This window comes from Uloborus diversus, chromosome 5, assembly GCF_026930045.1.
Source record: "Uloborus diversus isolate 005 chromosome 5, Udiv.v.3.1, whole genome shotgun sequence".
Classification (NCBI taxonomy): domain Eukaryota; kingdom Metazoa; phylum Arthropoda; class Arachnida; order Araneae; family Uloboridae; genus Uloborus; species Uloborus diversus.
The window spans coordinates 41,644,938-41,660,780 of record NC_072735.1 but is presented as its reverse complement, the minus strand read 5'-3'; the positions used below and the strand labels follow the sequence as shown (position 1 = coordinate 41,660,780).

Below are 15,843 nucleotides of genomic sequence, written 5' to 3'. Positions count from 1 at the left end.
AATATGTTGAAATGCATTTTCTTTTCTTTTTGTATGGCTGCTTTTCCTTTCAGTCAGTTAATCAGTTTTTTTAAATAATATTTTCTCTTGGATATTTTCGCGCCACCTCCAAGTGTGCTCATGCCGCCCTATTGGAGCGCGCCCCACAGGTTGATAATCACTGGCTTAAGTTAGCATCTCCAATTTTAAAATGTATATTTTCAAGTTTTTTTTTTTTTTAATTATTCCTGAAATATACTTTGATCTTCTTTTTTCATAAACTAGTAATTCAAAAGAATGTATTTAGAAAAATAAAAAATTCACATTACGAGAAAGGTTATTTATTAGATAAAATTTCTTGTACACAAATGATGCACAACAGGTTTCAAATATATCACATTTGTTTAATCTACAAACTTAACACTTCAAGAACCATAAAATCCGTAACTGCACAACATAGAATTGACTTTCATTCAGATGCACATTGTGTATCCATCTGAAGGATCTTTAAATGGGACAATGTACATAACAGATAATCTTGGCACGTAATTTTAACATCTAAAAGAGAGAAAGAAAAAAGATACGTTACAAACAACGTACATATAAATATCTGAAAATCACAAAAAAACAAACGTGTTTAGGTTATAGTTTTAAAGGCTGAAAATCATTTAAATGTGTAGTAGGGGAATGTAGAGCAATGTGATCTAGCGGGGCAAAGTGAAATGGTGAAACATTTACTCCGTTTTTAGCGCCACCTATATGGTATTTTTTTAAATATGTAGTGACACATGTAGTATATTCCCGTCATGTTAATGTTACCTCTGAAAATCATAGAATATATTAAAAGCAATTTAAAAAAATGATACGGTTGTTGTGATATTTTGTTGTGGTCAAAAATTATTTTTGTTATTGTGAAATGATAAAGTTCTTGTTATTAACATTTTAAATATTAATTGAGATTTACAAATATTCCGTGAAGCATGTATTTGTTGAATATAAAGCTTATTTGTGTTTAAAATTATTTGTACAGTTATTCTAGCGCATACTGAGTAAAGTGGATGGAGCAAATGGAGATAACTCGTTTTGTTTACTTATTCAATACTTTATCAAAACACTCGCGTATTAAATTATTTAATTAACATTCTTTCATTACATTATTACCTTATTAATACCTTATTTATTTATTCTTTCACTTATTTTCTAATGTGTTCATTATTTTCTGATTTATTTTTTTTCTCGTATATTAATGAATTAATTAATTTTGTATTTGTATTTTTACCTTTCCTTTTAATTTATTCATTCATTCTTTTATTTACTCATTTATTTTATTAAAAATATCGTCATTAAACAAATAAAAAATATTTCATTAAAAAAAATCAAACATTTTTCACTTTGCCCCATGAAAAAAAAAATCCACTTATTTTTGGAGGTACAAAGTTACTGTCAAAAAAAAATAATGTTTCAGTGCAATTTTTATTATAAAATATATTGCTCTTTCTTTATGAAAAGTACATTTTAGAACAAAATTTTAATTTGTTCATATTGAGAAAAGTAAGGGATCTTAAACATTTCACTTTACCCCACATTCCCCTACATCTGAAATTTGAAATTATCAAATTTTGTTTGATTCAATATTCTTAATATGCAGTTTGAAAAACGTTTTATATCTTAAATTCAATGCATGCTAGTTAAATAATTTATATTTTAACTTATTTCTTATGGATGGAAAATTAACTTTGAAGCTTCCAACTTAAAAAGATGAGAAGAAATGATTATTATTTATAGTTACAAGTATAAGATTGTATATTACATATTTCATGTTCTAGCTCAGAACTGCATGTTCAGCAGACCATCTCTTCGTATCTTCATACTGGCAACTCTCATATGTTTTCCCTAAGAATAAAAAAGTTACTGCAAAAGTGATTTTAATTTCACAAAGTTTTATGAAGTAATATCAAAGAGTAGCCAACATACGATGCAATACTTTCTTTTTGAATGTTTTCGAAAACATACTTGCATAAAACTTGAGCATGTAACCAAATTATAGGTTTAATTATTAAGTTTTTTAATTGTTTTTTAACTGTTACTGTTTCTCATTGATTGCAACTCCTACATTGAAGTGTATCTTTTTTTTTTCTTTGATTTCTGACTGGTTTCGAAGTTTCATGATCCATTACGTTATGTGGCAAGCAAAACGTATCCTCATCACCTGATGCAGCGAGCGCACGTTTGTTCCGCGTTCAATAAACCACTCATTTGTATGTATTTTTTTTCTTTGGTAATATTGTATGCCAAAATAATCATTCTAGGCTTATAACTAGTGTTAAAATAATTTACGTAAACTCAGATATGCAGTCAAACATGCTTCAAGCATTGTATTTGATAATTTCTGTTATTTTTTCATTATAGCTTGTTTATGAAACGTATCCTCGTTTACCTTAACGTGAAACTTGCTCACAGAACTTCCCCGATTTATACTTGACTGGAAAACTGTAAATATCAACTGAAAATACTTCATGAAATAGACCATTTGGGACAAATCAATGAAATGTCGTAGAAAAGTGATTGCTCTAGCGGTGATTGGACAAATAAACGAAATATCCCTTCGTATTCCTCCTTTGTCTACGACATGCCCTTACGCCATCCGAGGAGTCTACGCGCGAAACTGTAAAGTGGTACTGCCAACTATATATGGGGCAAATCTAACATGGAAGCATTGTAATGCTGCGATTATGATATGTGTAACCTTCACAATGCTGCAAAGTTAGGTTTGTCCCAACTTTCGTTTATCTCGGCTAGTCGGGTAGCCAACGTTTATGTAGAGCCACTGGTTAATCAGGCGTGCTAGAAGAAGCTGTAATAATTTAGCCTGTAGATAGAAATATTTGTGGTGCAATTTGTAGTGAAAGACCATTTTTCGTTTTTTTTTTTTGTTTTTTTTTGTTTAATTAAGCACAAGGATCATTCAAATATATGCTTAAAAAGTGCTCATGAATTTATTATTTTATATTGAATAAAACACATAACAAAAAAAAATAATTAAATTAAATGTAACAAGTACTTAAATAACGTAAACGAAGTATTGGTTTCTTCGACACATAACAAATGTGCACATTATTATCAGTCTTTCTGCATAAATAACATATAAATACAACATAACAACTATAACAAATTTTAAGGCTCTTCTCTGAAGTAACTGTTCTTATTATTTGTGTTGGATTGTTTGAGTATTTATTACTGAATAAGTTACCACACCTACACAACTACATTGCATATCGTATTGAAAATAAATAAATAAATAAATAAACAAAGAGAAAAAAGTGCATGTCATTACTTAAAATGCATATTTGGTTAGTTCTTGAAGCATTTTTTAAAAAATGCATATAGATTTTTTTTTCTGTTTCAAGTAGACGTATTAAAGACGTCTTCTTGACACTGAGAATATCACTTAAGACACAAAGGTACATTATAAACGATAGTAAAATTGTAATTAAAAGGTTTTCCTCTCCAAAATTAGAACATTTACATTTTTTACACACCTTCATAGCAGAACAAACAAAAAAGTTATCTTGTACATACATAGTCTGTCACATTCAGTTTCTGACTCCCTTGCTTCATCTCGCACTATTCTATCATCTGAAGAATGTACAGCATATACAATGTCTTCGGTGTCTGACTCTGTGCTAGAGTTACTAAAATTAGAAGGAAAGCAAAAAATTAAGGTCTAAATTAGATCTTTTAGCATGAAATTCTGTCTAGAACTAAAAGAGCCTACTTCTTCTTGCACATACTTCGACTTCGAGTATATAATCGATATTCTATAAACTAACTGAGACTGCAAATTGTGTCAAACAGTGGCGCACACAAGGCAGGGGTCTAAGGAGTTAGGACCCTTCCCATAGGTCTTGTTTTTTCACCAATTTATTACGTTTCTATGTATTATGTACGTAGAATAATTTCAAACGGAGGTAACAGTAATTTCAGTTCTTATAAGTGAAAAAAAAAATCCTCATAATGAAAGATTTTTTTAAATATTGTGCACTTCTATAACAAGTTGCCTACAAGAAGCAGAATGGTGATTATACATGAATACACAGTAATAACTTTGTTTTTAGTTTTGTAATTACAGATTAAAATGGGATTCTATGAACTTGGGTCCATTTTTAAAGTATGAGACAGTTCAAAGCGTAAATTATCTTTCTTTCTGTTGATTTATTTAAGTATATTTCATTACAAAATGCTAACCATTTGTTCAATAGTTTATCGTTATATGTTTTTTGCACATGGTTATAGATAAAATCAATATGTTTATTAGCGTCATGGGGTATGATTTGAGAATGATGCTTTCGACTTAGGATCCTCCCCTTGCGCAATTCCTGTGTGCGCCACTAATGTCAAACATAACCTTTTAACAATTTGATCTGATTTCAAGAAACAAAATAAGCTTCGCTCAACTAAAGAAATACATACGTAAAAAATAAACAAATGAACAATGGCATCACCTTTTAAAGAAAGCAGCTAATATATAGTTTTTCAATTAAAAACAAAAATCTTTAATCGCTTTCAAGAAGCAAAAGAAAAATAATAAGCGCATTAAAATAAATGAACGGCCACGGGGAAGAATGATCATAGTCCACCATGTTAAAATTTAACTCATTTCGTTTTTGAGCTTGAAATCTCGAATCGTTTCCAAGTTAGCCTCATTCTTCCCGGTTAAAATTAACTCACTATGATGATTCTTGCCTGAATAATATTTCTCTTGAATACTATCTGTAATAATCTACGTGTTCCCATAGGTTAACCAGAGCTTTTTTTAGAAAAAATTAACTTTGATCGTTCTTCTCCGTAGCCTTTCAAATACATTATAAAAAAAGGAAAAGAAAAAAAATGTTTTTCTTTCCCACGTTGAGAAATAATTTCAAAAATGCATAAAAAAATGACAAAATGTAAACTTACGGAAATAATTTTCTTCATTAAAAAAAAAAAAAGTCTGCTAAGCTCTTATGATAAAACATAAATAACTTCAAATTTCACTTCATTAGCCGTTGCCAAAACTGGAGTACATAAACTTAAACTTTAAAGTTAAAATAAAAACAAATCATATCAACAATAATTTTTTCACGAAAAAAATCAATGCTGCTGAGTCGGAGTCGATCTGATTTTGGGGCAAATAAGTCAGGAGTCGAAGGTTTTGATTCAAAGACTCGGATTCTGAGTGTCATTTTCTCTTTAAGTCCGTAACTCTGCCAAAGATCTTACTTTAAACTACAGAGTTAGAGTCGGAGCCCAAACAATTTTGTGATTTAGGAGTCGGAGTTGCTCTTCAAGAGCTATTACCGACAAAATTTGTTTAAAGCAAATTCGCCATTAAGTTTGGGATCTATATAGATTTTGATTTTCCCCATAGGGGCTAATGTTAAATGACTTGAACTGTTCAAAGTTGAGCAAAAATTGTTGGAATCAGAAAGTGAAATATGGGAATGAGGGTTTTCTCGTTGAGATCTTTCCAACAAAAAAACAATCTGTTTGAATTAAATTATCCACTCAAAAGTTATTAGGGGGAGACAGACAGACAGTCCGACATTTTCCCCCATCTCAGTGCCCTACTTTCCAATTTTTAATTTTTTAATATTTGATTAATTATTTTATTTATTTTTGACTTTTTTTTTAAAAGTTTTCTGCGATCGTTTTTAGATACACTAAGTCCTTTTTAATTTTTTTTTCTTCTTTCTCCAGCTTTTAGTGGGAAAGTAGGCAAAAAAAAAAAATCTAAGCAACATATAACAACTGCTTCACGTCGTAACATTTTGAGTTAAAATCTCTTACAATACATGAAACAAAATGACTGCAATTTTTTGTTCTAGAAATACCAGGACTACCTCACTTTATAGCATATTTTTATAATTATCGCGTTAGTCCCTCTACTTGCAGCACTGAGTTAGTATATCAAAAGATTTTGACACACATATAGCAAGATTCAGTTGCTCATTTGAAACTTTTATTTAGAAACTCATCAAAAGCACTTTTTTAAGTTTTCAGAAAACTCAAAACAAAAAAACAAAGAAACAAACAAACAAAAAATTCCTAATTAAAAAACTAGTGAAGGTTTTGGCGTAGAAAAACTTTATTGAAACTTGTATTGCAAAAACAAATAATGATTGGGGTTAATTCCATTGCTTTTCTTTTTGCAAATTATTTTTAATTTGTTTGTAAGTGTATTTGTTGTATTTGTTTGTAAGAAGTGTTATTACAATAAAATAAAACTTTTTACTTGAAAAAAGAAAGTTGATTTTATATTAATTGATTAAGTTGCTTAAATATTGATTTTGAAAAGTTTGTTTAGGTTGTAAATAAAAAAGCACTATATATTTATGTTTAAGTTTAAATATCAGTTAAATGAGGAACGTAAAATAAAGAAATAATCGAAGACAAACGAGACAACATAAAACATGAATGTATAGGAAAAGCCTAATGTTTGAGTTTTTATTTTACTCATTTTCATACACTACGTCGATGTTGCAGGTAACTTGGGTCGTAAGCCACTGGAGGATTTCACCAAAAAATATTCATAGCATATAGTATGCTTAGCCAACTTCTTCAGGTCATTGTTTTTTTTTCTTTTAATCTATTTTTCTAGATAAACATGCGATCAATGTTCAGAGCTCCAGAACTGCATAATATTTTTTGAGTGTGAATGTTTAGGAGGTTAAACGGTCAAAAAACTACTTAGTAACCACTTTTCCTCGGTAAGTAATGTTGCAATAAAACTCTTTCTAAGTAGTTACTTCAAAAGGAATACTATTTTCTTTTCGAATTCCCCTCCTAGAAGTTTCATCGTTATAAAAACAAGACGAACACAAAATTTGCTGCAGAAACTGCAATACATTAGCATGATTTGGCAACAGGACTTTTTGCTATAGCGATTGGCAACAATGCTGCATTCCATTTGATAGTTTGAATTTGGAATTGCAACAAAATTAGTTGTAGCGTTATAAAACATTTAGTTTTTATACGCGATGTTATTTTATTGTGCATATAAAACAAAAACCACCATGTGATTTCACTTGACGGGTTTCTGCAACAAAGGGAGATTTGAAGACAAAATACAACCCATTGAAAGTCTTCATATTTGACAGGTTTTTGCATCAGGTGGTGTGCCCATAGTTGTCCATTCAAAATCTATAATAATATCATTTTATAAAAAAGGAAGTGAACGATTTTCTGAAATAAACAATTTATTAATAGAAAATAGGGTATGATTTTGTTTATACCTTGGCTGCAAATAACACAGTAAAAAAAATAAGCTTTGATTTTTTTTTTTTTTTTTGAATAATCATTAAAAACGTGTTTTCATCGTTTATCAATAAGCTTTAGAAAACTAAAATAAAAATCACTTTTAATATTTTTGAACTATGTATAAAAGTGGAAAACCACGTGCGGGAAACAGTCTCTTGTGCAGTTCATTAGACAGTTTTATGATACTTACTCATCTCCTGATTCCTTCCATAAGTTCTTTTTTTCCCTCTTTTCTCTACTGCAATCTGCAACACTATAAATAACTCTTTCTCTATGTGATAAAAGCTCAACACCTATAAAAACATTGATGATATAAAGTGATGTCATTATTAAATACTATTTATCTTTTACCAATTAGCAATATTTAACTAAAACTAAGGCTTTAAAGTCTGACTGACTTTATTGTAAAGGAATGAGACGGGATAACGAAGTTTGGCTGATTTTGCTGCAAATGAGATATATTTGGGTATTTTCCTTCCCTAGTCTGTACGTCTGTCAGGCTAGCGAAATTGGAATCGCGAAGTTTTGCTGGATTTAGTGTAAAGGAGAGAGAATCGGGCATTCTTTTTCTTCAGTCTCCACTTCTGCCAGCGTTTCGATGTCGGAAACACGAAATCTGGCTGATTTTAGTGTAAAGGAGTGAGAGTCAGATATTTTTCTTCCGAGTCTGCTCCTCTGTCAGTAATATAAAGCCGAAGTCAGACTGATTTTGGGATAAAAGACTCGAAGTAAGAGTCTTTCAAGTTCGAGGTGTCGGAGTCTGTCGTTATAGAGTCAAACTCCAGTCAAACTCCGTAGCTTTAATGAAAACTATTTTAAATTCAAGCACATTCCTAAATATAGAATGTTAACTGTAAATAGCTAAATTAATAGTAAACATAAAAAAGGAGGAAATATTTTTCTACAAAACCTTTTTACTTTTTATCATTATTAAAGGTAATTATAAATGATGAAATCATGAGCTTAATGAATCTTTTACGTCAAAAATATTTTTTTCCCGTTTCGGAAAAAAAATGATAGCTTTAAAACTTATTTAATCAATCACTTTCTAACTTTATAAAATCTTAGATCAAGAAGAACAGTTGCTTTTATAACGTTGCTGTTTCTTATTGCGCAAAACGCATATTACGTAACTAGCATTCAATTAAAATATACCGTTTTGTATAACATATCATCATTATAAGCTCTTTCCATTGAATGTTTCCTGAATTTTTTTCCAATAAATTAAAATGATTTTTCCCCAACTGTTCATAAACTAACAAAACATTTTAAATTTCAATAACAAGGACGGTTTGAAGTAACGTAAGAACAAGAAAAGCTTACTCCGTACGCCAGCATGTTTTAAAGATTAGTTATAGACTTTTAAAGATTTTCTTACTTAGTACAATGTATAGTACTGTTGCAACAAGATTCAAATGAATTAACATACGAATTAACTTGCGAATTTCACGAAAAGGAAATTTAAAAAAAAGTATAAATATAAATGATATTTAATCATTGCAACAACTCATTGGCATTTGTTGAAAAATTATTGCAGCTCTACAATTGCACTTTGTTATTTCTTTATGCTTTTTTCATATAAAATTTTATTATTTACTTGTGGTTTCTATAAAAAAAATAATTAAAAAGAACAAAAGAAAACGGCAACTTTCGACTCTAAACACAATTACGTCACTGAGCGGGAAGGGTAAATAATGGCCAGGTGTTGGTCAAGTGACTATTATGAAGTTTACAGCTGCTTTCTCGCTGAGTGGCGTACTCAGTATGCCTTCCGTGTTCTTAAAGGTTAATGAGGTAAACATACACTCATATCTTTCAAAATATATCGTTTGTTTCAACTTGAATTATTTCCTCAAATGAAGAGAAAAAGAGGGACCAATAAATATATCATCTAAAAGGGATAAACACTGCAGTACTGAACATCTCTTACAGCTGCTTTATCTTTTCAGAAAAATTACTTCGTCAGAAAGAAATAAAAAATATAAAAAACAAATAGGCCAATACATTGTTTGAGAATGTTTTAAATACAGTATAAAAAGAAAACTAGAAGGAAACATGTCAAATAATGTGCAAAAAGACAAAACAAGAAATAGGTTTGACACTTTGTAAGAATAATAAAGCATGACCTATATTATTTATATTTATTGTAAACATCAATTTCATGATGATACATTGGAATGTAAGAAAATATAAGAAGAATAATCTAAATCATCGATAAGTACCTGTGTGATGATATGCAGGAAAATAAATTGCCGGGGTCTCGTATTTGCTCTCGCTTTTCTCCGGCTGTAAGAAATAAATTACATAAGCTCTTCTTCTGCCTCAATAAATCAGCTACTTTCTGGGCAATGAGAAACCAACAGAGTAAAGCAGAACAAATTATATTGGGAGATTGATTGATTCATTGTTAGAAACTGAATATGAATCTTATTCCTTTGAAGACAGACCATTATGAGGTAGCTTTGAAAAATTCACACGAAAATGAGAACAAAAGAACTTTATAAAATTCAAAAAGGTTTTTAATTTTTTAGTACAAATGTTCATTTATAATACTAGAAACACTGAAACTATTTAGTAAAATAGTTTAAAAATGACTTATTAATTTGCTCACTCTTTTTTTTTTTTTTTTGTTTACTCACTCTTTTATTTACAGGAACAAACAGTTTTTGAGAAAAACAAATCAGTACTGTGTTGTTCTGTTTCTAAGAGATTAACTTTTGAATTTTTAACATAGCAATGGTCATACACGTTTTAAAAAAATAAATGAAAGTACACTAAAATAAAGTCAGGTCAGTTAAAAAGTGTAGTATTTATAGGTTGCAGTCTGGAACAAAAGTAAGATGTATTAAAGCTTAAATTATTCAATGACGCTCCAATATTTTAAACCAATGAATGCAAGACACTGAGCATGAAATTATCTTGATAAGAAAAGAAGAAATTATCTTGATGCATAGCCGCAGTATGCATGTATTTTACTTTTGAAAGCGAAACATTATAAATCCACAACAAACTGTATTTCATTTTTATAGCGCTTTAATTCTAAGAGTTAAGTGTATATCTTTTACTTTTGCTAGTTTCTTCTTTTTCAATGAACTATTCTTTATTGATGATTTTACGACATGAAAATGCTGAAAATGTGTATGTTCTCAAGGTAGCCGGAAAATATAAAAACAAGCAAACAAAGAATCGAAAAAGAAAAAAAAAACATATGTTGAAAGTAGAACATAATGACCACACAATTATGCAATAAAGGAGTTAGACGCTTACTTAAAAGTGAAAATTATAAATAAGTAAAGCTCGTCTTCACGCTTTATGAAAAACGATGAAAAATGGATAGGTTTTAAATTTTCATTTCCAGTTTTTACTGGTAATTAATTTTAAACAAAATTTTTAATGTGACTTTTTGTAATATTTTTCTTGAAAAAATCAGTTTTCCGATTTTTTTTTTACTTTACTTTATTTATATTTTTTCAGAAAAAACGGGAATGATATTTTTTTCCACGCCGGCCTGACTGTGATTTTAATAAAGACATAGAACAAACTTTTATTGGTGTCCTTAACTCTCAGTTACAGAATATAACGAAATAATAAAATATTTTGTTTTTAAAGTACTGTTTTTTTTCGTTGATTGATTTTATGTTTGCATCTTGCCGTAGTTTTAACTACAAATTAAAAAAAAAAAAACCGAGCTGATGTGTGCATCACATGACTTTATTTTACTCCAATTTAATGTAATTTCCTCATTACTGGCTTTTTTTAAATGTCATCCAGTAGTTTACTCTCTAAATACCACCAACAGAGGCCAAATTAAAACAGATTAAAAAAAAAAAAACAATCGCCAAATTTGTCGCCAAGTTGGTGACAAAACTTGGCGATCAAAAGACTGGCGATATATCGCCAAGTGTCTTCCAAATTATAACAGCACTTGAGTTTACATCGATATTAACAATAATTCTCCCCCCCCCCCGAAAAAAAAAGGCAAAGGACCCCTTTAGAAGCACCCGAATGCAACCAAAAGAGGAGGTGCACAGCTAGATCCCACTAGGAATCAACGTACCAAATTTCAACTTTCTAGGACTTACCGTTCTTGAGTCATGCGACATACATACGCACATCCGCACATACATATATACATACGTACATACAGACGTCACGAGAAAATTCGTTATAATTAACTCGGGAATCGTCATTATGGATATTTCGCGTGTCTATACATTCTTAGGCACTTATCCAAGTGTGGTCGAGTCGAAAAAAAAAAAAAATCAATATTCATTCGGGAGTGACAAAAATGGAAATTAAGGTCAATTTTTGAGCGATTCTTTTTTTCGCGAATACAATGCTTCCTTTTTTGTAAAAGGAAGTAAAAAAAAACATAGATTTGGTGCTCTCCAAGTTTTGGTTTCCCAGGCCTGTTACCCATGTGACCATACCTTATCTGGTCCTGCTTGATAAATATGCCCGTAAAAGTTAAATGAAAACTATATAGTCAATCCCGCTTATTAGTATATCTGTACAAATAATAACACGCTTAATGTAAGACATTTGCAATGTACCAAACCGTTGTTGTTATTTCAATCCAATTTAATGGAGTGTTCTGCTGATTAGAACTATTTTTGCGCAAAATTGGCTATTCCATTAAGCAGGGTCAACGGTACTTAACCAGAAAATTGAAAACTAAGACGTCAAGGCTTGTCAGTGGCTATCATTACATCTCCCTCACCACCATTATATAATGTTCAAAAAGCGATAGCACTACTCGTGAGTACAAAACTAAAATCAATGATTTTATGCGTTAGAATATTTTTTGTCATAAATAATTTGTTTCATTTTAATTACAACTGCATGCAGTACATAATACCGTGTTATCTATAAATATATTTTCTTTCAGATCGCAATTAGTTTTGATACTTTGCATGATAAACATATCCAAAAGAATAACAAAACCTACCAGTTTTAAAATACTTTTTTACAGGCATTTTTGTAAATGAGATTCATAGATTGTAAGATTTAATACTTATCGTAGTGGCGATGGAAGCAGTTTTACTAGTTTTAGATAGTTGTAAAAAACAAAACAAAAATTGTCATAAAATCACATAACTCACAGATAGATTTTTTTTTCCTTTTTCATTCCTGGTTCGTTAGTCCTGTCTATCGATCATGGCGAATCTGAAAATTGAGTCTCCCGTAACGTGCTGGTAGAAAGCAGCTGTATGAGACATAGGGTAACGGCACCAGTAAAAGACAAGGGTCAAGTAACTGACAGTCATAAGGTTGGATTTAAGTAACAGGAGTTTTAGGCGGGTAAAACTGATATTGCTGTGACCCATGAATACGGTGCAAGCGTCTAGTGTTATCAGGGGGAGCTTTAGGAGCCAGTTGGCATTTACAAGGCAGTAGTGGAAAGTTAAAAACAGATATCACGAGGTCAGCTGGTGTTTCATGTTGATTTGAATTTAATAAAGCTTTAGACTTCAAAATTTTTAGACTTAATTTTGCACATTTTAAAAGAGAAAAAAGGAAATGTATATGTAATCAGTTCCATTACCCGTCTTTTCCATATTCTACCTGTTACTGGTCATCATAAGATTTTTTGGTGTCTGTTACTATGGTTCAGACCTTTTTTTTCGAAATTGAGTGAATAAAAATATAATTAAATAAACCAGAGGTTCCAGAAGCAGATTGGTAGTCTAGCTGCCTTGTACATGAATAATAAGTAGTAAATGGTTTTTTACTTACTTATTTTAAAACGTCATGGTTTTTACTCCAGCAATAAATGATGATAAGCTTGATATTTTATATAATAATAATAATAATAATTATTATTATTATTATTATTGATACTATCAATATTATTATTAACATTGATGCATTTAAAGATGTCAATGAATTGTACTTTCTAGCAACTTAAACCCAATTTTTTAAACATAAATTTGCACACAAACAATGGATTCATAATAAATAAATAAATACATTAGAACAGAAAAGTAGAAAAATAAACAAGAATTTTCAAAATAAAACTAAATTTGCAAATAGTAGCAGTGGTTTGAGTTTACAAAAAAAAAAAAAAAAACTGCGCAACGTACGATCTAACCCGCTTAATGAAATAGCCATTTTGTCACCAAAAATATTCTAATAAACGTGATATTCCATTAACCGGGATCAAAATAACACATTACATTGGTTGAGTACAATGAAAATTTATCATACTAAGCGGGATATTCTTTTAACCGATATTCTAATAACCGAGCTTAACTGTAGATAGGTTTAGAGATGAAAAAAAAATCTACTTAATACATTTGACCTTCTCTATACTCTAAAAGGTTTTTATGCTCCAAAATATGTGTTATCAGCAAGTTGTTTTTTTTCTTTCTTTTATCTACAAATGTTCTTTAAATCAAACAGGTTTCTTCTGTAAAATCTTTTTTATATCACTAAACTATAACATAATGTTTTCAAATTAATATTTTAATGCATTTAACTTACGTTTTATTCAAATTTGGTAGTAATTAGAACGATTTGAAAAACGCTGGGACGCGTGTGTGTAATTTTCTCCTCCACCTTGTCCATGCTTGATGTAAGCATATGGATTAATGTTGTCTTGGCCCTGATTTTCACTACTTTTCCCTATTGCAATGGGGGTATATTTTTCAATTTGTGTAGTTGGTCAGAAAAAAAAGAAAGGGCTATTGTGTTTACATTACAGGATATCGCCATTGATTGAAGTTCAGATATAAGGCGATAATTCGTATTAAAACGAAAAAAAAAAAAGAAATTGCTTCACTTACACGTCTTGGTGGATACGGTATATCGTAGGTATATCCAGTTCTTCCACTGCCAAACGTTCCCATATTCTTTTGATTTACATTAGGATTTTGGATGCAGTGCTCACTGTAGTTAGGAACGCGAGTGCTTCCATAAGGGGCGGGATAGTAAGCTGGTTCTTGAGAGCTATCATATGTCACAGATAATGGCACGCTTTCTGGTTTGATGGCCTCACTTTCATCAGCTCCTGCAAATTAGAATTAAATTGAGTTTTTTTCAATGTTGACACCTAAAATATGTGTCAGGAATGCATAAATGGTTTAGTCATCATTTCTGCACCTCTGAGTCATACTTATGTAAAGTAAAAAATGGCAATTTTCTGGTTATTGCTGATTTATATGTATAATCTTATTTCACATCAAGTCGTCACAACGAAATTCTATAAAGAAAATTATTTCTATTTATTTATCAGCTTTATAGCCCCATCTTTTACATGCACCGGACAAAAATTATTTCGTTCTCCTGTAAAGTAGCGATAGTGTGATTTACGTTAGTCTGGTTTTTAGATACATATTTAAATGTCACAAACTTGAAATTAAATGTCTGACAAAGGCACTATCTCTACGATATCTGGTTTCAGAACAGATGCTGAAATTGCTTAATCCTACAGCGGGAGCGCTTATCTGAGATATGCATTAAGATGTGGTTTCGTTATAGCTCCATGCCAGATGGCAATATGAACGTCCGTATGTAGCTATTCTTCCTCCTCCCCAAAACCTACTTATGATCATGTTAGGAATTTTCTAGCATCAGTAGCAGTCTGCGCATCTATATTTGGTTTTAAGATATATGCGTGGATAAATAAAAACTTTTTAGCTGCATTATTCGTTTTTTAGGAAATACGAATAGAAATACATTTAAACCATGCTGCATCGTAAAAAAAAATCCTTTAAAAACGTAAAAAATTGAATGTTTCAATAATTTAATGATATATAGTCTCGCGTATATCCGGGATACACTTCTTATATTGTTGTTGTTGTTGTCTTGTGCCAGCTAGGCTGGCAATTTGAGACGCGCTGCTTCACTTTTCCAACTGTACCGTAATTTGGTATGAAGTCCAACTTCTACAGTACACACTTGCCATAAGGATCCGTTTATAGGGTAGGCAACCATTTACAGCACAACAACACATTCTCACAAAGAAAGGACAAGGACAGGGGAGAGAAAGTACGTCCATGCCCGAGCCAGGATTCAAACCCGGAACTTCCTGTCGCCGTCAGACTTCTCTGACAACTAGACAAGGCAGGCGGCTCTTCTTATATTCAATTACTAAACTTAACAGAACATAACTGAACAAGAACGGTAACTTGGCTGCTTGTTACCATTACGATTTTTTTTTTTTAAAGTAGAAGGTACATTGTTCTAACAGGTATGTTTTTCAAACATGTTTAAAATCAACTTGTTTTGACATTTATGAATTTTTCAAATTTATTAAACCGTAATTCTTACCATCTGGCATCGTTTGAATCCGATCCGTTGTTCTTCGTCTAGTGATAAAACATACAGCACACAAAACGACAATGAGAACAATGGCGGAGCTAATGACCGGAACAGTAATAGTCAAATGGCGATAGAAAGAGCTGTTTACATCACTCATTTCTGACGGATGAGGTGGTCGCTCTAAAAATGCAAAAGAAAAATGATATAAAAACTCATATACAAAAAGTTTGTCACGGAAAATATACAGGGTAATTTTTACAGGGCAGAGAAAATTACTGAAAATAAAAGTACTTTAGATTTAAACAT

At 30.8% G+C, this 15,843-nt stretch overlaps 1 protein-coding gene across 1 annotated transcript in view; it reads right to left on the bottom strand.

Annotated features, from left to right (window-relative positions):
• Positions 1–326: 326 nt before the first annotated feature.
• LOC129221948 (cell adhesion molecule Dscam2-like) overlaps positions 327–15,843 on the bottom strand; it is a 157,864-nt gene continuing 142,347 nt past the window's right edge. The window contains 7 exon segments of the mRNA XM_054856340.1: positions 327–537; positions 1,790–1,872; positions 3,559–3,671; positions 7,466–7,568; positions 9,498–9,561; positions 14,061–14,284; positions 15,547–15,717. Of these exon segments, the coding sequence (XP_054712315.1) occupies positions 1,802–1,872; positions 3,559–3,671; positions 7,466–7,568; positions 9,498–9,561; positions 14,061–14,284; positions 15,547–15,717 (746 nt within the window). The 3' untranslated portion in view covers positions 327–537; positions 1,790–1,801.